At 44.9% G+C, this 24,643-nt stretch overlaps 1 protein-coding gene across 1 annotated transcript; it reads right to left on the bottom strand.

Moving 5' to 3' along the window:
* Window positions 1–509: 509 nt before the first annotated feature.
* On the bottom strand, window positions 510–5,186 carry LOC147958786 (protein FAR1-RELATED SEQUENCE 5-like). The gene is made up of 7 exons (XM_087532306.1): window positions 5,028–5,186; window positions 4,008–4,070; window positions 2,747–3,240; window positions 2,260–2,642; window positions 1,254–1,711; window positions 851–1,127; window positions 510–736 (listed from the first exon to the last, which is right to left on the bottom strand). The coding sequence occupies exons 1-7, from the start codon at window positions 5,184–5,186 to the stop codon at window positions 510–512; spliced, it is 2,061 nt and encodes a 686-aa protein (XP_087388432.1).
* Between the last annotated feature and the right edge of the window lie 19,457 nt (window positions 5,187–24,643).

Here is a 24,643-nt window from a genome sequence, read left to right as displayed (position 1 = left end):
GCGGTCCCTTCTTTTGTTCCATAACTTTTGGGCTGCTGTTTTTGAGATTTGGTTTGCTTGATCTCCTCAGCATTGTTTCTTTCCAATAGTGTTGGACAGGTCAGCTTGTTGTGTCCCGCAACCTGGTTGCACACACTGCATTTCCTGTGTCCAAGTGGCACTCCGTTCTCATCGTGCACGACGACTCTTCCTGCAGGTGGTGCCTTCATTTGAGCTCTTTTGTCACTTTTCTTTGCTGCAGTAATTTTCTTCCTACCCTTTGTTTCAGAATACAACGGCAATTTCATCGTCTCTTGTTGTCGCTGCTCCATTGATTGGCCATCACTCTGCTTGTATTGGTTGGCTTCAGCGGCGGCGTTGAGCATTTCAGTTGCATAATAATGAAGGTCATCTTCAATTTCAGTGTCCTCTTCAGCCATCCTTTCGTCAGCATCCGCTTGATTTGCTGAATGTATTGCATCAAGCTCTTCCACAAGCCTCTTGAGAACATAGTAGGCTCTGTCATATTGCTAGTCACATCTCATCGCTTTCTTGTTAACCATCAAATTCAGCTGCAGCAAGATGTCTTGCTTCGATAGCCTTGAGCTGCCATCCGATGCGGTTGTGTTGTAGTCCCTTGTATCAAAGGTTGGTTGTGATCTTGCAGTCTTTGTGTACCATTTGAGGATATACTTGTTTGGAAATTTGTCAGGCTTGATGTAGTCCAGTATGTTCATGATGTGAAGGCAGAACAGGCCTGCATTTTTGTGATGAATGCAGAATACATAGTTTGTGAGCCAGCAATGAGTTTCATAAATTTTGATATGATACTACTAGTCTAGCTATTTAATGATCTTGTTTTTTCGCTCACCTGTGTGTGTCCAGAGCTTGCATTCACACTCGTATATTTCCTTCTCTGGGTCAGCTACAACCTGGAATTCATGCTTTGACCAGGAAAATCTTTCTTCATCATCATGGCCAGGCTTGTTGTGGTAGTACACTAGGTACTTAGTGGGCTCTGTTGTATGCTTTGCGCGAAATAGCATGGACTTTCTCATCATATTCCTCATCTCAGTGTACACGGCTCTCATGTACTTGATAGACATGTCTTCCTCGTAGCCGTAAGTTGTTTTTGTCACAGGATTGGTCTGCGCATGTCAAAAAGTGAGATATTAGTCGAAGCAGAGTCATGGGTTTCATTTTTTAAAATTCAAAGTGCACATGTTGAAGGTAAAACAGAACATGATGGGGGTGTTTTGTACTTGTCATCATACCATGCTGGTCATTGTTTGCTCGTTCTCCTTCTGCATCCGAGTTTGTATGCAAGCATTGACCCGCCTAGCAAACTTGTGTAGGTTCTGGGTCCCCTTGACAAACCCTTTCTTTAGCACGTGGTTCATGCTCTCGCTTCGTTGTGTGGAAGTCATTCTAGCACAGAAAATGTTCTTATAATATGCTAAAATCCACATCTTCCTATCACTCCAGAGCTGCATCATCATTTGGTCGTTCTCCAGGTTGTAGTTGTGCACGAGTTTAGCCCAGGCATCTTCAAACTCCGTTGGCATCAGCGGCCAGTTTAATATAGCTGTGAACTCCTCTTTGAATGTTTTATACTTTTTGTACAGCAACGCGAGGTATTCCCTGTACTTCTTCATGATGTGCCAACGGCATAGCTTGTGGATGGTGTTTGGAAATGATTGTGGTATAGCTTTCGCCATCGATGGGCATTGGTCTGCATGAATTAAAAAAATGAAACTTGATTCTTTTTTTGTAATGATGGTGAACTTATGTTGTACAAGTACTTGAACTACACATCTTGGTAGTATGGTATCTAAGAATGTCACATGTATTTTTTCTTTACAGCAGCGTTGCTGAACTTCTTTGGTATCAGTGCTTGAACTTCACAGTTAGTAGTAGGACAAACTAGTAGTGTCGCAATCAAAAATTTTCTTAAAGCATTGTTGTTGAACTTCTGTGGTGGCAGTGCTTGAAGTTCACGTAAATAACTATATTTTTCTGAACATGCTACATATATTTATCTTACAGATTTGTCCTTGAACTTCTATGATTCATGTATTTGAACTTCACATTCATAACTAATTTTTTTCTAAACATGTGACAGATAATTTTGCTTTCTTGTACAGCTAGTTGGACTTCTGTGCTTACAGTGGTTGAACTGCATTCTTTACATTATTTTCAGACAAAACCAATGTACCCAACCAACACAGACCCATAGACTGAAAAGATGATGAAACTTGAGGAGTTTTTTTTTGAACTCACCTGTTAGAATGCAAGTTGGGTTCTTGTTGTTCATGCACCGTAGAAATGTATCGAACAGCCACTTGAATGACTTTGCATCTTTGTCTCTTATCAGGGCAACAGCAAATATCGTTGACTGCAAGTGATGGTTTGTTCCAACAAACACTCCCAGGGGCATATGAAATCTGTTGGTCTTGTAAGTCATGCCGAATGTTACGCAATCGCCGAAGTCTAGATAGGCTCCTCGGCAGCTTGCATTGGACCTGAAAATGTTTTTAATTGACTTGTCCTTGTCCACTTGGATGTCATAGAAAAACTCATCATTTATTGCCTTCATGTCTTTGAAGAATGAAACAAGTTTCAATACATCATCCAAATCATCTTTCCTTGCATTCAAGGCTTTCCTGCAAATCACATGCAAACATGCATTTGTTTATTTTTTGCTAGCAAAGGGTTGTGGGCTAGGATGCTATTTTACATTGCAGTATGTGGGTGTTTGAATACTTACTGGTTTAGCAGGTCTCGTCCGGTCATGCTTAGGAAGTAGCTTCCATCTTCATTTTTAGATAGCATGGGCATGATTGTTGTGTGCTTGACATCATTGTACTGCAGGAGCTTTACGTACTCCAAAATAGTGGGATCATAATTCTTGTGTGAGTGCAAAAATACCAGCATGTCATCAGTTTGCATGAGCTCGTGATTATGATTGTACTCAATGTCCACTGCCACGCATGTGCCATCCTCCTGCACCTTCACCCTCATTCTTGCATTGCAGCCCGTCCTCTGCGATGTTTTGTTTCGATTCCTGTTGGCCTCTGAAACAGAAGCTGTGTGTATCCCTTGGAAGGCGCAAACAAAATACTTGTGGTTGTCATTTCCACCCATCTTCCTGATTCCAAAACTAGTGTGTCTGGCGTATCTATTATAAAATTCCCTTGATTTCTCTACATCTTTGAATCGCATCTTTAGTCTTGGTATTAGATAATCCGGTAGATCTGGCGTCTGCAGAAAAAGAAAAAAATCCAAACAGCACCTTAAAATGCAGTTTATGAACTTGTTATCCTGGAGGGAGCAGAAAATGTGCAGATAATACAAGATGCATATATAAATATTTTTGGTTTCACTTACGTGCATGTATGATTGCAACTCCGCCGATGTCGGCTGCTGTCCCTCTGGGATGGGGCATGGCGGAGTAATCATAGCAGGATGCAGCAGTGGATCACGAGGAGGAAGGAGGGCTGAAGATGGCCTCTCTCTTGTTTGCGTCTTTTTGCTTGAGGTGGTTGCGGAGGTATTGTGATCCTGGTCTTGGTTTTCTCTTTTGTTTTGTGAAGCAATCCATGTACCTTATGCCCCGTAGAATTCTGACTTGTAGCAGCAGCAGCAGGATCAAACAGGGGTAGTGTGCAGATCACTCTCCTCCGTGTGTGTGTTGCTGTTGGATTTGTCCTGGGATCCGGTTTAGTTGCTTCGCTTTGGCATTGATGAGGCACACCAGGATAACCTCCAGAGTTACACGCAGGACTTGAGCTAACCCCCTCCTCCATCGGCGTGCTTGGGAGTCTGTTGGTGGATACAAAGAATCCACGGGGGATTTCCGGCGTCACCCAATTAGGTGGAGGCGCAAACCTGTGCGGATAGGGCTGTGACCCAGCATCTTGGAAGTATCCGTGTGTTTCGGGTGTCATCCATTTTTGGTCTGGAGCAGGTTGGTAATGCTGTTGTTGCATTTGAGGTGTGACCCATTGAGGGGGTGGTGCAACGCGTACAGGCTTTGGATTGTGTACTTGCTGTTGGGAACTTCTAAGCTTCTTCATGCGTTTCTCGTCTTGCTGACATAAAAGAAAAAAATGTCTATTAGCACACAAGTTATATCTGCATATACCTTTGTAACTGGACTTAGCATTATTCACAGCCTAAACTTCTCATATAAAAGTGGTGAGAGCCATCACACTATGCACTGAGCTAAGCATCTGCCAATGCCTTTGTACCTGAACTGAGCACCCTTCACAGAATGAACTTCACATCATGTTTTTTAATTCTACAATATTTGATTACTTATATGTACCTGAACTGAGCACTCTCCACAACCTGAACTTCTTATTTTGCAAAGGGGAAATACTGTCTACAGTTAAAAAACCTGAACCTTCATGAGTTTTTGAATGGTTGGACTGCTAGTGCATACCAACCTGACCTTCATGTCATATCACATGCATGTTCTATTTTCCTTTTATTTATTTTTGCACAGAACCAGACACATACCAACCTGAACTCTAGCACACTTACTAGTTGAACTTCACATGGCTTTTCCACATGTGAATGTGAATGCAGGCAGATTTTATAGTGTATGCAGCCTGGACTGAGGCTCACATACTACATGAACTTCACATGCCTGTAAGCAGGCAGGAAGATTTTATAATGTTGTTTTGTAGCCTGGACTAAGGCTCATACACTACCAGAACTTCACATGGTTGTAAACAGGCAGGCAGATTTTAAAAAATCTTTTGTAGCCTGGACTGATGCTCACACACCACCTAAACTTCACATAGCTGTAAGCAAATAACAAACTGAAGGAAGGAAGAAATTCAACCATACGCTGGCTAGAAGGTCGGCCAACCTTTTTCTAGCAGCTGATAGGCCACCTTGAGAACAATTCGTCGTGGAGGTATGAGAGGAATTCGATGGCAATCCATGTCTTGCAGAGGGCGCGAAGTTCATCTGCACGAAGCAAGAAGGTCAGAGAAGGCAAGATTGAAGAAGAATGCAAAATTGGGAGGAAGTTCATGTACTGTTGCCGCTGAATTTGAGGTCGCAGCAGATGCCGCCTCCGCGGAGGAGTTGCTCTGTTGGTCGCACCGCTCGCCGTAGCTTGCGTTGTGCCGGTCATCTGGTCTGCCAAGGCTTCGGGCGGTGGCGATGGGACAAGGATGCGGCTTCCTGAAGTCCATGGCGGCTTCGCCGCGTCCAGGCGATGTGGGCTCCCTCGCGCCGGCGTCCGCCGTCGCTCGCTCGCCCGTGCCGGTGGCGGGCCAGGAGTTGGAGACGGAGGGGAGGCGGCGGACCCGGCCGGCCAGGAGCTGGGGAAAGAGGGCAGGCGGCGGATCCGGCCGGCCAGGAGCTGGGGAAGGAGGGGAGGCGGCGGATCCGGCGAAGATCGGCGGCCAGGAGGGGAGGAGCGGCGAGGAGGGGGGCTGAGGCGTCTCGGGGTCGAGGGAATCCTGTCGAGGCGTCTCGGATCGAGTGGGATCCGGTCGGGGTGACTCGGGTCAGGCCGGGCAGTTCAGGGAAGGTCGGGAGGGCCCTGTCGGGCCCTATATAGGGGCTGCTGTGATCCAAATAACTATTCTAATCCTGGGATTAGAATAGTGATGTCCTTCACGGAGAAACTATCGCTCAAGCTTGGGGGAGGCGTAAGTCAATGTTATATTCATGCCCCAATCATGAGCTCTCAAGAGAAATTATTATTCAAAAAATTTATGCTCGGCTTTCTCATAATGATCGATCCATGCTCGATACTTCTTGTACTGGTTCCTATATGAAGAAGGATATTGAATTCAAATGGGATTTATTGGAAAGAATTAAACGCAACTCACAAGATTGGGAACTCGGCGAAGGTAAAGAGTCAGGTATAAACCATATGTTTGATTGTGTTAAATCCTTTATGGATACCGATTCTTTTCATGATTTTAGCACTAAATATGGACTTGACTCTGAGATAGTAGCTTCTTTCTGTGAATCTTTTACTACTCATGTTGATCTCCCTAAGGAGAAGTGATTTAAATATCATCCTCCCATTGAAGTTAAAGTAGTTGAACCTATTAAAGTTGAAGAAGAAACTATTACTTACAATGTTGATCCTATTGTTCCTACTGCTTATATTGAGAAACCACCTTTCCCCGTTAGAATAAAGGATCGTGCTAAAGCTTCAACTATGGTCAACAAAAGTAATATTAGAACACCCAAACCCTCTGAGCAAATTAAAGTTGAACCTAGTATTGGAATGATTAAAGATCTCTTGGTTGATAATATTGATGGGCATGTTATTTATTTCTGTGAAGAAGCTGCTAGAATTGCCAAACCCGATATGAAAGATAAACATAGACCTGTTGTTGGCATGCCTGTTGTTTCTGTTAAAATAGGAGATCATTGTTATCATGGCTTATGTGATGTGGGTGCTAGTGTGAGTTCAATTCCTTATACCTTATATAAAGAAATTATGAATGATATTGCACCTGCTGAAATAGAAGATATTGATGTTACTATTAAGCATGCTGATAGTGATACTATATCACCAATTGGGATTGTTAAAGATGTTGAAGTCTTTTCTGGGAAGATAAAATATCCTACTGGTTTTCTTGTTCTTGCTTCCCCACAAGATAATTTTTGTCCCATTGTATTTGGTAGACCTTGCTTGAATATTGTTAATGCTAAGATAGACTGCGAGAAAGGTATTGTTACTATTGGTTTGGGGGATATGTCTCATGATTTTAATATCTCTTAATTTCGTAGACAACCCCATGATAAAGAATTGCCTAGTAAGGATGAAATAATTGGTCTTGCTTCTATTGTCGTGCCTTTTAGAACAATATTTGCTAGACCATGAAAATGATATGCTTATGAATGAAAGAAGGGAAATAGATGAAGTATTATTTAATCAGGGACCTATTTTGAAACACAATTTGCCTGTTGAAATCCTAGGAGATCCTCCTCCACCTAAGGGTGATCCCGTGTTTGAGCTGAAACAATTACCTCATACTCTGAAACATGCTTATCTTGTTGAAAATGAGCTATATCCTATTATTATTAGTGCTAACCTTTCAGAGCATGAAGAAGCACCGCGCCGCTATTGGATATACTCTCGATGATCTTAAGGGCATTAGTCCCACTCTATGTCAGCACAAAATTAAATTGGAGAAATATGCTAAACTGGTTGTTGATCATCAACGACGGTTAAATCCTAAGATGAAAGAAGTGGTAAGAAATGAAATACTAAAGCTTCCGGAGGCAGGTATAATTTATCCTATTGCTGATAGTCAATGGGGAAGTCATGTTCATTGTGTCCCTAATAAGGGAGGTATTACTGTTGTTCCTAATGATAAGAATGAATTGATTCCTCAAAGAGTTTTTACAGGTTATAGAATGGTAATTGATTTTCACAAATTAAATAAAGCTACTAGAAAAGATCATTACCCTCTACCTTTTATTGATCAAATGCTAGAGAGATTATCCAACCATACACATTTTTGCTTTCTAGATGGTTATTCTGGTTTCTCTCAAATACCCGTGTCAAAAGATGATCAAGAGAAAACCACTTTTACTTGCCCTTTCGGTACCTTTTCTTATAGACGTATGCCTTTTGGTTTATACAATGCACCTACTACCTTTCAAAGATGTATGACTGCTATATCCTCTGATTTCTGTGAAAAGATAGTTGAGGTTTTCATGGATGATTTCTCCATTTACGGAACTTCTTTTGATGATTTCTTAAGCAACCTTGATCGAGTTTTGCAGAGATGTGAAGAAACTAATCTTGTATTGAATTGGGAGAAGTGCCACTTTATGGTTAATGAAGGTATTGTCTTGGGGCATAAAATTTTTGAAAGAGGTATTGAAGTTGATAAAGCTAAAGTAGATTCTATTGAAAAGATGTCGTGTCCTAAAGATATCAAAGGTATAAGAAGTTTCCTTGGTCATGCTGGTTTCTATAGGAGGTTTATTAAACACTTTTCTAAAATTTCTAGGCCTCTCACTAATCTCCTGCAAAAGGATGTTCCTTTTGTTTTTAATGATGATTGTGTAGAAGCATTTGAAATACTTAAGGAAGCCTTGATTTCTGCACCTATTGTTCAGCCACCTGATTGGAATTTATCCTTTGAAGTTATGTGTGATGCTAGTGATTATGCTGTTGGTGCTGTTCTAGGACAAAGAGTAGATAAGAAATGAAATTTTATTCTGTATGCTAGTAAGACTCTAGACAGTGCCCAGAGAAATTATGCTACCACTGAAAAAGAATTTTTAGCAGTTGTATTTGCATGTGATAAAGTAACTGCTCACACTAATCATGCTGCTATTAAATATCTTATGGAAACGAAAGATGCTAAACCTAGACTTATTAGATGGGTTCTCTTGCTACAAGAATTTGAATTGCATATTATTGATAGAAAGGGAGCTGAGAACCCTGTTGCAGACAACTTGTCTAGGTTAGAAAATGTTCTTGATGACCCACTACCTATTGATGATAGCTTACCTGATGAACAATTAAATGTCATAAATACTTCTTGTAATACTCCATGGTATGCGAATTATATTGTTGCTAAATTTATACCACCTAGTTTCACATACCAGCAAAAGAAAAAGTTTTTCTATGATTTAAGACATTACTTCTCGGATGACCCACTCCTCTATAAAGAAGGAGTAGGTGGTGTTATTAGATGTTGTGTACCTGAGCATGAACAGGGACAGATCCTACGCAAGTGCCACTCCGAGTCTTACGGAGGACACCGCGCTGGAGACAGAACTGCACACAAGGTATTGCAATCCGGTTTCTATTGGCCCACTCTCTTTAAGGACGCTCGTAAGTTTGTCTTGTCTTGTTATGAATGCCAAAGAATTGGTAATATTAGTAGACGTCAGGAAATGCCTATGAATTATTCACTTGTTATTGAGCCATTTGATGTTTAGGGCTTCGATTATATGGGACCTTTTCCTTCCTCTGATGGGTATACACATATTTTAGTTGTTGTTGATTATGTTACTAAGTGGGTAGAAGCTATTCCAACTAGTAGTGATGATCATAACACTTCTATTAAGATGCTTAAAGAAGTTATTTTTCCGAGGTTTGGAGTCCCTAGATATTTAATGATTGATGGTGGTTCACATTTTATTCACGGTGCTTTGTAAGTATGATGTCAATCATAGAATTGCATATCCTTATCATCCTCAGTCCAGTGGTCAAGTAGAATTGAGCAATAGAGAGATCAAATTAATTTTGCAAAAGACTGAGAAATGCTTATAAAGAATTGTTCTAAGAAACTTGATGATGCATTATGGGCTTATATAAATGCTTATAAGAACCCTATGGGTATGTCTCCGTATAAAATGGTTTATGGAAAAGCATGTCACTTACCTCTTTAGCTAGAACACAAGGCATATTGGGCTATTAAAGAGCTCAATTATGATTTCAAACTTGCCAGCGATGTCACAGCCCCAGTTCTGGCCTTGCCTATCTTGCATTAGCCTCCATGCATCATGTCTAAATTTTTATGAAACTTTGAAATGGGGGCTAATAAACCCTAGCAGCAAATGAAATTCAACTAGGGTCCAAATAAATTCATTTTCACTGAACCCAAAATGCCCTTCTAAAATGTTCATCATCTTTGCCTTGGTCCAGAACAGCTGACAAAAATGGTGCACATTTTACTAGGACAACAGAGGGTCACTGAATTAAATCATATAATACTTGCATTTGGGCATTTAAATGCTATAGAATATTTCAAATGCCCAAATATTCATGAACTGAAATGTTTGTTGTAGGATATATCCCCAACAGTGGTCATGAGCAGTATCATGAATTTTGGGATTGTTTCAATATTTTAAATAAAGCCACAAAGTTGCAGAATAATAGAAAACAGGAAATAATAAAAAGAGAGGAACCTACCTGGCAAAGCCACCTGGCCTGGTACTGTAGTGGCCCAGCTCCTCCAGCCGGCCCAGCCCACCTGGCTAGTGTCAGTCGTCTTCAACCTCTGCCAGTAGGCAGAGGCGAAGGCGGGCACGGCGCGCGCTGAGGCTGCCACCTCCTCCCTGCCTGCCTCACGCCCCTGAGGCTCTCTCCCGGCGCCACGGAGACGGCCACGTGACCCCCTGCACCTCTCCCTCTCTCTCCCTCGAGCGCCCTCCCTCCTCTGTCTCTCTCGCGCGCGTCCGCCCGAACGCGCCCGTCGCCACCGACGCCGTTCGCCGCAGCCACAGCCACCGCCTCGCCTCCCCGACGCCTCCCAAAGCTCCGCCTCGACCTACTCTTCCTCCTCACCGCTCCAAGCGACGCCGGGAGCCCTGCAGTGACGCCATCACCGTCGTCTTCACCGACGGGCACCGAAGATCGCCGGCCCCGATTCTCCGTCTCCAGGTCGTCCCCGAGCCCGCTGGCCTTCTCTGCCGCATCCTTGTGAGCTCCTACACCTCCCCCCCCCCGTGCTCGCCCCCTCTGTTCCGTCCTCTAACCGCAGCCCCGCCATGGCCGAGCAATCGCTGCCGCCGCCGCGAAGCTCGCCGTCGCTAGCCGCCCCGCCTGACCAACCCAAGCATGGAGTCATGCTCTGGGCTTCTCCAGGAACCCGTAGCGTGCCTCATGGTCGTCCGCTTGTGCACCGTGGCCTCGCACCCGTGCAACCCGTAGTTGCGCTGCCGCCAAAACTCGTCGTCGGCAAGATTCCGGCCGCCCCGCGACCCCCTGCCTGGCCCATTGGATGCGCCCGAGCAAGGGCTTCTCCCCGATGCCTTCTGCACGACAAACCGCAGCCCCTAGCATGTTTCCGGCGATCTTCCGCCGTGGTTGAGGTCGCCGCCGGCCAAAATCCGGCGTGCCGACGTGGCTGTCATTAGGACTAACCTCCCCACCTAATTAACCACCTCACTGCCACTGACAGCCGGACCCCACCGAATTATTTAGACCCCTAACAAAATTAGTTAGACTTAAGTTAATCCCGGTGGACCCACGCGTCAGAGTTGACTGTGCTGATGTGGGCGTTGACCTGGCCCACATGTCCGTGACACTGATGACCCCGAGTCACTGGCCAGTGGACCCCACTGGTCAGGTTTGACCTGGACCGGCCTGTTGACCTGCTGACGTCATGATGATCTCAGGCTGATGCAGTAATCCTTTTCTAGATTTTAAATAAATCAGAAATGATTTGTTTAATTCAGAAAATATCCAAAACTTTGAAAAATCATAGAAATTCAACCGTAACTCCAAATAAGATAAATTATATATGAAAAATTACCAGAAAAATTCAAGGAATCCATCTGTACCATTTTCATGCATGTTTGAGCAAGTTAATCTCACTGTTTAGGATGAAACATGATTAGGGCAAATTTCATAATAGGTTTGGAGTTGGAATTTGATATAGTTTTGAATTCCACTTCAATTAAAATGACTTTCTGTTTCATTAGCCCAAAACACATTCATATTGCCATGTCATGATCATGCATCATATTGTTGCATTGCATTCATTGTGTCCTTCTCTGTTTGCCGGTAACCGTCCCCTCTCAGTCGACGATGTTTCCGACGATGTGATCGATGACACCGATGAAGAGCTATATTATCTTCAGAAGTGCCAGGCAAGCAAAAACCCCTTGTTCATTCCGATACAAGCCCACTCTCTCGCTCCTGCTTTCTTTTACTGCATTAGGACAACAACGATTCAACTGTTACATGCTGCGGTAGTTGAACCCCTTTCCTCTGCATGACCTGTCATTGCCACAGTAAATAGATGAAACCCACTATCATGAGTAGGAGTTGTTTGAGCCCTGATGTGCCTACTCATTCTTGCTTGTTGTCATGCCTGCTACTGCTTAGAGTTGAGTCAGGTCTGATTCATCGGGAATGAATTGGAACGTGGTGAACATGTCCTACCGTTGAGAGCTAAGTGTGTGAACACGATTTGGTAAAGGTAGCGGTGAGAGGCCATGTAGGAGTACATGGTAGGTTGTCTCATTGAAACCGTCCTTAGGAACTGAGTTCTGTGTTTGTGATCCAGAACAGTTACTACCACACATTGGGCTCCGGGCGCTCCAAGCTCTCTCGACTTATTAATCAACTTGATCTCTGTCCAGGAGTTGCAACTAGTTTCTGGTGTTTGTAGGTAGTGTTAGTAGTCTACCAAGTGGCACCCGGTACAGGTGGGCTTGGGACAGACTAGGCACAGTGGCACGGTGTACCAAGTGGCACCCGGATGGTGGGCTTGGGAACCCTGCACACATCGTTTGGGGCCGTGAGCGACACCCCGGCCGGATCTCCTTGCGGATGGAACCCGAATAGGTGATAAACCTGGACTAGAGACTTGGTGGTTAGTCAGGTCGTGGCCGACTCCCTCGCCCGGCTTCCGCTTGAAGGTTGCCGAGGTACATGATGTGTATAGGGCTATAAGTGGCGAGAGCGTGTGTGAAGAAGTACACCCCTGCAAGGTTATCATTATCTATTCGAATAGCCGGATTCCTCGGATATGGAAACTTGGACCCCTTGCATAGTTCATAGAAAAGTGAAAGTGGATACTCTAAAACTCGCAAGATAAGCGTGAGTGCTATGGATGGCCTTCTCGTAGGGAGAAGGGAGCGGATCCATAGTGGTGTATTGATATGGTGAATATGTGGACTCGTGTGCGCCACCTGAAAGAGTTTCTTTCAGTCGTAGTTCAGGTTAGCCACTGAGTCAAAGCTGGCTTGCTGCAGTTAAACTTCACCACCCCCCTTTATTGTTACCAATGCATATGTAGATAGTCCTGATGTAAGTCTTGCGGGTACATTTGTACTCACGTTTGCTTATTTTATGTTTTGCAGAGAGACGTCGGTCTCGCTAGTAGTTCCGTGTGGACTTCGACGTTTAGCTTGATACCTCAGCTACGATCTTGCGCCCTCGGCAGGATCTGGTAGATAGTCAGGCTTCTCAGCCTTTTTCATTTGTAGTTGTCTGTACTCAGACATGTTAAGCTTCCGCTTGTGCTTTGACTTTTATGCTCTGAATGTTGGGTCATGAGACCCATGTTTGTAATATCTCGCTCCTTGGAGCCTAATGAATAAATACTTTGAGTCGTAGAGTTATGTTGTGATGCCATGTTGTATTTGCACATATCGAGCATATTGTGTGTATGATTGAAATGCTTGGTATGTGTGGGAGCCGACAATCTAGTGGTTTATCCTTGGTAGCCTCTCTTATGGGGAAATGTAGTCTTGTGCTTCCATGAGCCATAGTAGTCCGCTACAGCCCGGTTCACCGGAGTCCTGCTAGCCCAGCACTACTGCTCAGGACACTTGACTGGCCGGCATGTGTTTCACTTCGTTCATGTGTCTCTCCCTTCGGGGAAATGCCACGCGGTGACATCCAGAGTCCTGCCTAGCCTGCTACAGCCCGGGTTACCGGAGTCCTGTTAGCCCAGTGCTACAGCCCGAATTCACACGCTGCTGACTGACATGCTCGAAGTTGATTCATGTATGCCTGTCCCCATGGGTTAGTGCCGCTTTGGGTTCACGACTAGCCATGTCAGCCCGGGTTCTCTGCCATATGGATGCTAGCGACACTATCATATACGTGAGCCAAAAGACGCAAACGGTCCCGGCCCTGGTAAGGTGACAACCGTGGGAATACCGTGCGTGAGGCCGCAAAGTGATATGAGGTGTTACTAGCTAGATCGATGTGACCTGGAATCGGGGTCCTGACAGCTTTGGTATCATAGGCTGACTGCATGTAGGATTACCAAGCCATACTGGTCGAAGTTGAGTCTAGAAATGCTTTAGTTATATAAGGGAATTGATTGTGGAAGGGAACGTAAGGCTCTTTTTACTCCTTATCCTCATGACCTTCTGATCTGAGTCATCTTATCTTTTCTACGGGGTTAAGTACTAGGCTTCTCTTCTATCTCTTAGGATGACGTGTTACTAAACCGTAGTTGCCTAGGATTGTTGAGTTCAAGCCTCAGTTCAGTTCCTACTACTTCCATATGTTCATAATTGGTCTCAGAACCTTGATATTGTGATGTTGAGTGGTTATGCCACCATTTTTGCAGGATGTCTCAAATCATTTTGAGCATTTACAGCCGTTATGCTGTTCGAGTCATCCCAGGTTTCTAAATAGTCCGATGCATTTTCAAATCCCTTCTTTCCATTCTCGATGTTCCTTTGGGCCAGATTAAGCACACTAATCGGTCTGTTGAGGTACTCCGTTGCCTTGATATGTATGTTGGAGTTAGTATTATGGCCCTAGGTGTCTCAGAAGATTACCTAGTAATCTAGCTATGTTTTGTGTTCCTCGTGTGATGATTCTGGCCATCATTCTTGAAAGCATCCTGTGATGCCATTTAGTAGTAGGTATTCTACTCCTGTGTTCTTGACCCAAGAATCATTCTGTTCACTTTGTGTTGATATTGTTGCTAGTTCCTTTAGGATATTAGTAACCTTTGCGATAGTCCTCAAGGCCCATGGTATTTCCTTCTTCCAAATACCATGAACCATTAAGGCAGAAGTGCTTTGAACCAAAAGATCACCATTAGAGTACTCCTGAGGAGTTCTCCATTCATAATTGTGACTCTGCCAGTCCTACCTCTCAGCATGGGTTATCCGGAAGAAATATGTTGAACTTGTTCGACATACTAACCTATGCATCCACAACTCAGAAAGTTGTATGTTCCTTTGAGTTGTCTCCCTCCAGTTATATTCTGACCTTCATTTATCAATTGATAGTCAGGAGTAGTCGTGCACTTGTGTTATCGATGCCTACTACTCTTGTGGTTCGTCAAGCCATTCTATTCCAGAATGACAAGGAGAAACAAACTCCAGTACCTCATCCATATCCAGGATTGGGTCAAAGTAGTTGTAATCCGCAAATCAAATGCCAATATAGTTTTTGATTCTGTTCTACCTTGGAGTATTACCATCTTTATATCAAGAATGTCATGGAAATTGCACACCATCCTATGAACTCTTGATACAGTGATACTTCTCGCCATCATTATTCATTCCTCGGTCCCCGTGTTATTGTAACCGGAACACCGACATGTGAACTGTGATGTGTGAAATCAATACTCCTAGCAACCCTGTTGCTCGGTAGTTAATGGACAATAATCTCATTCTTAGCGTGCTGGTTATTGAATCATCATCCGGAGATTGATCGTGTTACCTAGTCCATTTTTCCTGGTGCACTCTTCGGTCAACGAGTTAGGACTATATCAATCCCTCGCTCTTCCTGATCATATCGTCTTGCCTGAAAAGCAAGATTGTTCTCGAGCTTAGTAACATATCGGTGGTTTGTGATTTTTTGAATATCTTCTCGGAAGTATTACCAGGTTGTTCCCTGATCGCTATGTTGAGTTCGTGATCATGTTGGTTTTTCTCTAAACCATCCATTCTCCAATAATATGTGCTGGATACCCCGAGCTAGTTGGTTAAGCTAAACAACAACTTGGAGAGTTGGAAGATGGAAGCTTGTCCGACTTAGTTCATCACCAAGGGATATCCTTGTGTGTGTGCGTGTGTGTTGAAGAAAGATGATATCTTCAGCAATTGATCCTCGTGATCAATTGTCGGTGCTATTGTCTTACCCAAACTTTGATTTGAGTGTGGGCTATCATCAAATCAAATCAGAACCAACGATATTCGTAATGTTGTCTTACTCGTGGTTGGTTCCTCGAGTATACATCATTATATTCTTTGGGTCTGACCAATGCTATCACCGAGTTCACTTAATTATGGAATTCCATTTATATGGAAACCTGGATGAATTTTGTTGAGCCCATCGACAACATCCATGTCCTCTCCATGATTTTGTCGAACATTAAGTGAGTGTTGGAAACTTTTGAAAGCATCTCTTCATGCTAGCTCATGAACCATATGTTGGATGAAAGAAGTGACTTCCTCTGATTCACGTGCATTTGGTGCAAGTTGCCGCCGTGAGTTCGAGAAAGTTAGTTTCGCTTCCTCTGGAATCATCCCAAGTCAGTCATGCACGTGCGAAGTATTCCATGGTCTGATAGACTGATCATCTTCATTCCATATGAATTCCATAGCACACTAAGCCACTGATTGACCTGTTCGAGGAAAAGGAGTTGTTGTGCTATCCTAGGTCATGCACAAGATTTTGATATCCTCAATGATGGTTCCCCACCAGAACTCGGTAGTGTTTTATTATAAGACTACTATGTGGTCATACTTGTCTGGGACAACGTGTTCACATGTTGTAGCAGAACTAGCTCATGTTTTGGAGCTTGCTATGGCAGTTCATTCCCCGAGAATCTCGCAACGTCGTCTCATCGATTTGTGTTGCAAACTTTCATTTTCCTTTCTAGACTCGATGAGACTGGAATATCCTGACACCAACCAGATCTGAATCTCAGGAAGATATGATGGTTGGAGCATTTTCCAAGAACTATAATATTGGTCCCTCGATAACCGGTAAAGTGGATGTCGTGGCCAACACATCCAGCCGGAAGACCTATTATTGTAGTATCTCGATTGAAGAAAGTTGGCCACCTCCCCATGAGGATTTCGTAGGATTTACCTCCATAGTTGTTCCTTAGGGATCCTTGTGCTCTCAGTTTCCTCAGTGATCTATAACCATTGGAATGTTGGAAATACTCTCGACTATTGAGTTCTTCCCCAGTTACCAGAATCATTCCCAACATTTGGATTTTGTTCCCAGCTTGCACCTCAGTAGTTGTTGTTCAGGATCATCTTCAAAAGTGGACTTACCATGGGTGCCATCCATTTTCGATGATAAGCTAAAAATCATCCTTTGTGTTGTCTTCAACAAGGTAGTCCACATCATCCATCCTAGTCGGAGTATGCCATTCTTTCGAACCCTTCCAACGATCGATTGTGATTACCTCAGGCTGGTATAAAGAGTTTCAATGATCTATGGATCAAAAGTAATTCTTTTTGCCACTTAAGGTAATAATTCCATGAGTCACCTCCCCCAAGGTGCCTCGTTGCGGTATCATGGCAACCCAACTCCCCGCTACGTTGACACCGTTCACCACCCTCCTAGGTGTGGGAATTCCGCTACTTATTTAAACCTTGTCGTATGCTCATTTCCATCATTCTTGATGTGTGTATCGTCTCTCACCTCGACAGATGTTGCTACGTCTCGTTCTGTGAGTTGATCGTCGGTTGCTCGATCTTCGAGAAGATCGATTCTTCGAGAGTCCCTTTCTTCCCGTGATCGTGTTGGATGGAGTTCTCAAAGCAAGACATCGAGACAAAGATGGTGATCGTGTCAACGTTCTTATGAAGTGCAACCTGGACCGTGAAGATTATCTTAGTTTGCTTTCCCCCTTCATCTTGCCCTACGCTTGAATCTCGGGGCGAGATTCTTGTTTAGTGGGGCTGAGCTATCACAGCCCTAGTTCTGGCCTTGCCTGTCTAGGATTAGCCTCCATGCATCATGTCTAAATTTTTATGAAACTTTGAAATGGGGGCTGATAAACCCTAGCAGCAAATGAAATTCAACTAGGGTCCAAATAAATTTATTTTCCTGAACCCAAACTGCCCTTCTAAAATGTTCATCATCTTTGCCTTGGTCCAGAACCCCTGACAAAAATGGTGCACATTTTACTAGGACAACAGAGGGTCATTGAATTAAATCATATAATACTTGCATTTGGGCATTTAAATGCTATAGAATATTTCAAATGCCCAAATATTCATGAACTGAAATTTTTGCTGTAGGATATATCCCCAACAGTGGTCATGAGCAGTTTCATGAATTTTGGGATTGTTTCAATATTTTAAATAAAGCCACAAAGTTGCAGAATAATAGAAAACAGGAAATAATAAAAAGAGAGGAACCTACCTGGCAAAGCCACCTGGCCTGGTACTGTAGTGGCCCAGCTCCTCCAGCCGGCCCAGCCCACCTGGCTAGTGCCAGTCGTCTTCAACCTCTGCCAGTAGGTAGAGGCGAAGGCGGGCACGGCGCTCGCTGAGGCTGCCACCTCCTCCCTGCCTGCCTCATGCCCCTGAGGCTCTCTCCCAGCGCCACGGAGACGGCCACGCGACCCCCTGCACCTCTCCCTCTCTCTCCCTCGAGCGCCCTCCCTCCTCTGTCTCTCTCGCGCACGTCCGCCCGAACGCGCCTGTCGCCATCGACACCGTTCGCCGCGGCCACAGCCACCGCCTCGCCTCCCCGACGCCTCCCAAAGCTCCGCCTCGACCTACTCTTCCTCCTCACCGCTCCAAGCGACGCCGGGAGCCCTGCAGTGACGCCATCGCCGTCGTCTTAACCGACGGGCACCGAAGATCGCCGGGCCCGATTCTCCGTCTCTAGGTCGTCCCCGAGCCCGCTGGCCTTCTCTGCCACATCCTTGTGAGCTCCTACACCTCCCCCCCGTGCTCACCCCATCTGTTCCGTCCTCTAACCGCAGCCCCGCCATGGCCGAGCAATCGCTGCCGCCGCCGCGAAGCTCGCCGTCGCTAGCCGCCCCGCCTGACCAACCCAAGCATGGAGTCGTGCTCTGGGCTTCTCCGGGAACCCGTAGCGCGCCTCATGGTCGTCCGCTTGTGCACCGTGGCCTCGCACCCGTGCAACCCATAGTTGCGCCGCCGCCAAAACTCGTCGCCGGCGAGATTCTGGCCGCCCCGCGACCCCCTGCCTGGCCCATTGGATGCGCCCGAGCAAGGGCTTCTCCCTGATGCCTTCTGCACGACAAACCGCAGCCCCTAGCATGTTTCCGGCGATCTTCCGCCGCAGTTGAGGTCGCCGCCGGCCAAACTCCGGCGTGCCGACGTGGCTGTCATTACGACTAACCTCCCCACCTAATTAACCACCTCACTGCCACTGACAGCCGGACCCCACCGAATTATTTAGACCCCTAACAAAATTAGTTAGACTTAAGTTAATCCCGGTGGACCCACACGTCAGAGTTGACTGTGCTGACGTGGGCGTTGACCTGGCCCACATGTCCGTGACACTGATGACCCCGGGTCACTGGCCAGTGGACCCCACTGGTCAGGTTTGACCTGGACCGGCCTGTTGACCTGCTGACGTCATGATGATGTCAGCCTGACGCAGTTATCCTTTTCTGGATTTTAAATAAATCAGAAATGATTTGTTTAATTCAGAAAATATCCAAAACTTTGATAAAATCATAGAAATTCAACCGTAACTCCAAATAAGATAAATTATATATGAAAAATTATCAGAAAAATTCAAGGAATCCATCTGTACCATTTTCATGCATGGTTGAGCAAGTTAATCTCACTGTTTAGGATGAAACATGATTAGGGCAAATTTCATAATAGGTTTGGAGTTGGAATTTGATATAGTTTTCAATTCCACTTCAATTAAAATGACTTTCTGTTTCATTAGCCCAAAACACATTCATATTGCCATGTCATGATCATGCATCATATTGTTGCATTGAATTGATTGTGTCCTTCTCTGTTTGCCGGTAACCGTCCCCTCTCAGTCGACGATGTTTCCGACGATGTGATCGATAACACCGATGAAGAGCTATATTATCTTCAGAAGTGCCAGGCAAGCAAAAACCCCTTGTTCATTCTGATACAAGCCCACTCTCTCGCTCCTGCTCTCTTTTACTGCATTAGGACAACAACGATTCAACGGTTACATGCTGCGGTAGTTGAACCCTTTCCTCTTCATGACCTGTCATTGCCATAGTAAATAGATGAAACCCACTAGCATGAGTAGGAGTTGTTTGAGCCCTGATGTGCCTACTCATTCTTGCTTGTTGTCATGCCTGCTACTGCTTAGAGTTGAGTCAGGTCTGATTCATCGGGAATGAATTGGAACGTGGTGAACATGTCCTACCATTGAGAGCTAAGTGTGTGAACACCATTTGGTAAAGGTAGCGGTGAGAGGCCATGTAGGAGTACATGGTAGGTTGTCTCATTGAAACCATCCTCAGGAACTGAGTTCTGTGTTTGTGATCCATTAACAGTTACTACCACACATTGGGCTCCGGGCGCTCCAAGCTCTCTCGACTTATTAATCAACTTGATCTCTGTCCAGGAGTTGCAACTAGTTTCTGGTGTTTGTAGGTAGTGTTAGTAGTCTACCAAGTGGCACCCGGTACAGGTGGGCTTGGGACAGACTAGGCATAGTGGCACGGTGTACCAAGTGGCACCCGGATGGTGGGCTTGGGAACCCTGCACACATCGTTTGGGGCCGTGAGCGACACCCCGGCCGGATCTCCTTGCGGATGGAACCCGAATAGGTGATAAACCTGGACTAGAGACTTGGTGGTTAGTCAGGTCATGGCCGACTCCCTCGCCCGGCTTCCGCTTGAAGGTTGCCGAGGTACATGACGTGTACAGGGCTATAAGTGGCGAGAGCGTGTGTGAAAAAGTACACCCCTGCAGGGTTATCATTATCTATTCGAATAGCCAGATTCCTCGGATATGGAAACCTGGACCCCTTGCATACTTCATAGACAAGTGAAAGTGGATACTCTAAAACTCGCAAGATAAGCGTGAGTGCTATGGATGGCCTTCTTGTAGGGAGACCGAAGCGGATCCATAGTGGTGTATTGATATGGTGAATATGTGGACTCGTGTGCGCCACCTCAAAGAGTTGCTTGGAGTCGTAGTTCAGGTTAGCCACTGAGTCAAAGCTGGCTTGCTGCAGTTAAACTTCACCACCCCCCTTTATTGTTACCAATGCATATGTAGATAGTCCTGATGTAAATCTTGCGGGGTACATTTGTACTCACGTTTGCTTATTTTATGTTTTGCAGAGAGACGTCGGTCTCGCTAGTAGTTCCGTGTGGACTTCGACGTTTAGCTTGATACCTCAGCTACGATCTTGCGCCCTCGACAGGATCTGGTAGATAGTCAGGCTTCTCAGCCTTTTTCATTTGTAGTTGTCTGTACTCATACATGTTAAGCTTCCGCTTGTGCTTTGACTTGTATGCTCTGAATGTTGGGTCATGAGACCCATGTTTGTAATATCTCGCTCCTTGGAGCCTAATGAATAAATACTTTGAGTCGTAGAGTTATGTTGTGATGCCATATTGTATTTGCACATAACGAGCATATTGTGTGTATGATTGAAATGCTTGGTATGTGTGGGATCCGACAATCTAGTGGTTTATCCTTGGTAGCCTCTCTTATGGGGAAATGTAGTCTTGTGCTTCCATGAGCCATAGTAGTCCGCTACAGCCCGGTTCACCGGAGTCCTGCTAGCCTAGCACTACTGCTCAGGACACTTGACTAGCCGGCATGTGTTTCACTTTGTTCCTGTGTCTCTCCCTTCGGGGAAATGCCACGCGGTGACATCCGGAGTCCTGCCTAGCCTGCTATAGCCCGGGTTACCGGAGTCCTGTTAGCCCAGTGCTACAGCCCGAATTCACACGCTGCTGACCGACATGCTCGAAGTTGATTCATGTATGCCTGTCCCCATGGGTTAGTGCCGCTTTGGGTTCACGACTAGCCATGTCAGCCCGGGTTCTCTGCCATATGGATGCTAGCGACACTATCATATACGTGAGCCAAAAGGCGCAAACGGTCCCGGCCCTGGTAAGGCGACAACCGTGGGAATACCATGCGTGAGGCCGCAAAGTGATATGAGGTGTTACTAGCTAGATCGATGTGACTTGGAATCGGGGTCCTGACAAGTGAGAAGAGGTTATTTGACATTAGCTCACTTGATGAATGGAGAACCCAAGCCTATGAGAATGCCAAGTTGTTTAAAGAGAAAGTGAAAAGATGACATGACAAAATGATACAAAAGCGTGAGTTTAATGTAGGTCATCATGTTTTGCTATACAACTCTTGTTTAAGATTTTTTGCAGGAAAGCTTCTCTCTAAATGGGAAGGTCATTACATTATCGAGGAGGTCTATCGTTCCGGAGCCATAAAGATCAACAACGCCGAAGGCATAAATCCGAAGGTGGTAAACATCAAAGAATTAAACATTATATCTCAGGTACTCCCATAAATGTTGAGACCAATATAATTAATACCATAACACCAGAGGAGTACATAAGGGACACTTTCTAAAACATTTCAGACTCCGAAAAGGAATAGGTATGTGGTACGGTAAGTAAACCGACGCCAAAACGTTTCCAATGATAACTTTTGTCCGTTTTGGAATATTTAAAAAATTAGGAAAATTAAAAGTAGCCCGAAGGAGACACGAGGCCACCACAAGGGTGGAGGGCGCGCCCCCCGTCCTTGTGGCTACCTCGTGTGCTCTCCGGACTCTGTTTTCTTGCACGATACTTCTTTTAGTCGGTAGAAATTCATTATATAATCCCCTGAAGTTTTTGACCACTGTAGGATCGAAGTATGTCTAGAGGGGGGGTGATTAGACTACTTGACCAAATAAAAACTTAACCTTTTCCCAATTTTAGTTCTTGGCAGATTTTAGCTATTGTAGGACAAGTCAAGCAATCATCACACAATTCAAGCAAGCATGCAAAGAGTATATTGGCAGCGAAAAGTAAAGCATGCAACTTGCAAGAATGTAAAGGGAAAGGTTTGGAGGATTCAAACGCAATTGGAGACACGGATGTTTTTCCCGTGGTTCGGATAGGTGGTGCTATCCTACATCCACATTGATGGAGACTTCAACCCACGAAGGGTAACGGTTGCGCGAGTCCACACAGGGCTCCACCCAAGGGTAACGGTTGCGCGAGTCCACACAGGGCTCCACCCACGAAGGGTCCACGAAGAAGCAACCACCCACAAAGGGTCCACGAAGAAGCAACCTTGTCTATCCCACCATGGACATCGCCCACACAGGACTTGCCTCACTAGCGGTAGATCTTCACGAAGTAGGCGATCTCCTTGCCCTTACAAACTCCTTGGTTCAACTCCACAATCTTGTCGGAGGCTCCCAAGTGACACCTAGCCAATCTAGGAGACACCACTCTCCAAGAAGTAACAAATGGTGTGTAGGTAATGAACTCCTTGCTCTTGTGCTTCAAATGATAGTCTCCCCAACACTCAACTCTCTCTCATAGGATTTGGATTTAGTGGAAAGAGGGTTTGAGTGGAAAGCAACTTGGGAAGGCTAGAGATCAAGATTCATATGGTAGGAATGGAATGTCTTGGTCTCAACACATGAGTAGGTGGTTCTCTCTCAGAACATATGAGTTGGAATGGTGTGTGTGTTCTGATAGCTCTCTCACTGAATGAGAAGGAGGTGGAGGGGTATATATAGCCTCCACACAAAATCCAACCGTTACACAGTTTTCCAATCTCGGTGGGACCGAATCAATAAGCTCGGTCGGACCGAAAATGTAAACCTAGTGACCGTTAGTGATTTTCGGTGGGACTGACATGCAACTCGGTAGGACCGATATGGTTAGGGTTTGGGCATAACGTAATCTCGGTGAGACCGATTACACAAACTCGGTGAGACCGAATTTGGTAATTAGCTAACCAGAGAGTTGGTCAGGCAAACTCGGTGGGACCGATTTGCTCTTTCGGTGAGACCGAGTGGAACTCGGTGAGACCGAAAAGTTACAAAGGGGAAACACTGAGTTTACATTGCAATCTCGGTGGGACCGATTCGCTCTTTCGGTGGGACCAAAAAGTTACGAAAGGGAAACAGAGAGTTTGCAACCCCATCTCGGTGAGACCGAAATCCCTATCGGTAGGACCGAATTGCTAGGGTTTGGCAGTGGCTAATGACAAGTGAAACTCGGTGGCGCCGGATAGGAAGAATCGGTAGGACCGAGTTTGGCTTAGGGTTTAGGTCATATGTGGATATGGGAAAGTAGTTGAGGGTTTTGGAGCATATCACTAAGCACATGAAGCAAGAGGCTCATTAAGCAACACCTCATCCCTCCTTAATAGTATTGGCTTTTCCTAAAGACTCAATGTGATCCTAGATCACTAAAATATAAAATGAAGAGTCTTGAGCTTTTGAGCTTGAGCCAATCCTTTGTCCTTAGCATTTCGAGGGTTCCACTTTCACATCCATGCCATGCCAATCATTGAGCTTTCCTGAAATAATCATCTTGGAATAGCATTAGCTCAATGAGCTATATGTAGTTATGAATTTCCAAAACCACCTAGGGATAGTTGCACTTTCAATCTCCCCCTTTTTGGTAATTGATGACAACATATAGATCAAAGCTTCGACAAATGATAATAAGCATGAAATATATCGTCGCTGTGAGAAGTATGTGATAAGTAAGAGCTCCCCCTAAATTTGTGCATATTTAAAATTTGCTTTGGACTGCAAATGCACAAAGAGTTAGAGTCATGGGTTACTCTTCCATGTCACATACATCTTGGTGGAGCGCTTAAAATGATAAGAATGAAATACATGCAGTCATCACCAAGAATAATGAATGATCACATAAGATAGATAAGATAATAGCATTAAGCAAGCATTAAGTGTAGCTTATGATCAAACACATGATCATCAATGTCTCACAAATAATGACGTAGTATCTCAAGCACTCAAAAGCAAACAAGTTCGAAAAACCACCAAATAAAGCAAGAGAGAAAAGCAACACACTCTCTCTCTCTCTCGAAGCCTATGATCTATACATCTTCTCCCCCTTTGGCAACAAGTTACCGAAAAGTTCCTAGAAAATGCATAGCACTAGATCGATGCTCAGGCTTGATCTTCAGGTGGTGGTGGAGTCCGGATAACTCCAAGGACGAAGGCTTCGGTAGATGCTGAAGTAGTCGCTGGAGTTGGAGCTGAAGTAGATGCTGGAGCTGGTGG

The sequence above is a fragment of the Triticum urartu genome, chromosome 7A, assembly GCF_056163025.1.
Source record: "Triticum urartu cultivar PI428250 chromosome 7A, HENAU_Tu73, whole genome shotgun sequence".
Taxonomy (NCBI): Eukaryota; Viridiplantae; Streptophyta; class Magnoliopsida; order Poales; family Poaceae; genus Triticum; species Triticum urartu.
Note: the sequence above shows the minus strand (reverse complement) of the source record. Positions and strands in the feature narration are given on the sequence as shown.

What these genes read in the sequence shown, in the direction of transcription:
- LOC147958786 (XM_087532306.1), bottom strand. Translation starts at nt 5,186, where the DNA reads ATGGACTTCAGGAAGCCGCATCCTTGTCCCATCGCCACCGCCCGAAGC. An exon ending in CCCAACTTGCATTCTAACAG is followed by an intron (nt 1,712 to 2,259) that starts GTGAGTTCAAAA and finishes TAATTCATGCAG; the next exon opens with ACCAATGCCCATCGATGGCG. An exon ending in CAAGCTCTGGACACACACAG is followed by an intron (nt 737 to 850) that starts GTGAGCGAAAAA and finishes ACAAAAATGCAG; the next exon opens with GCCTGTTCTGCCTTCACATC.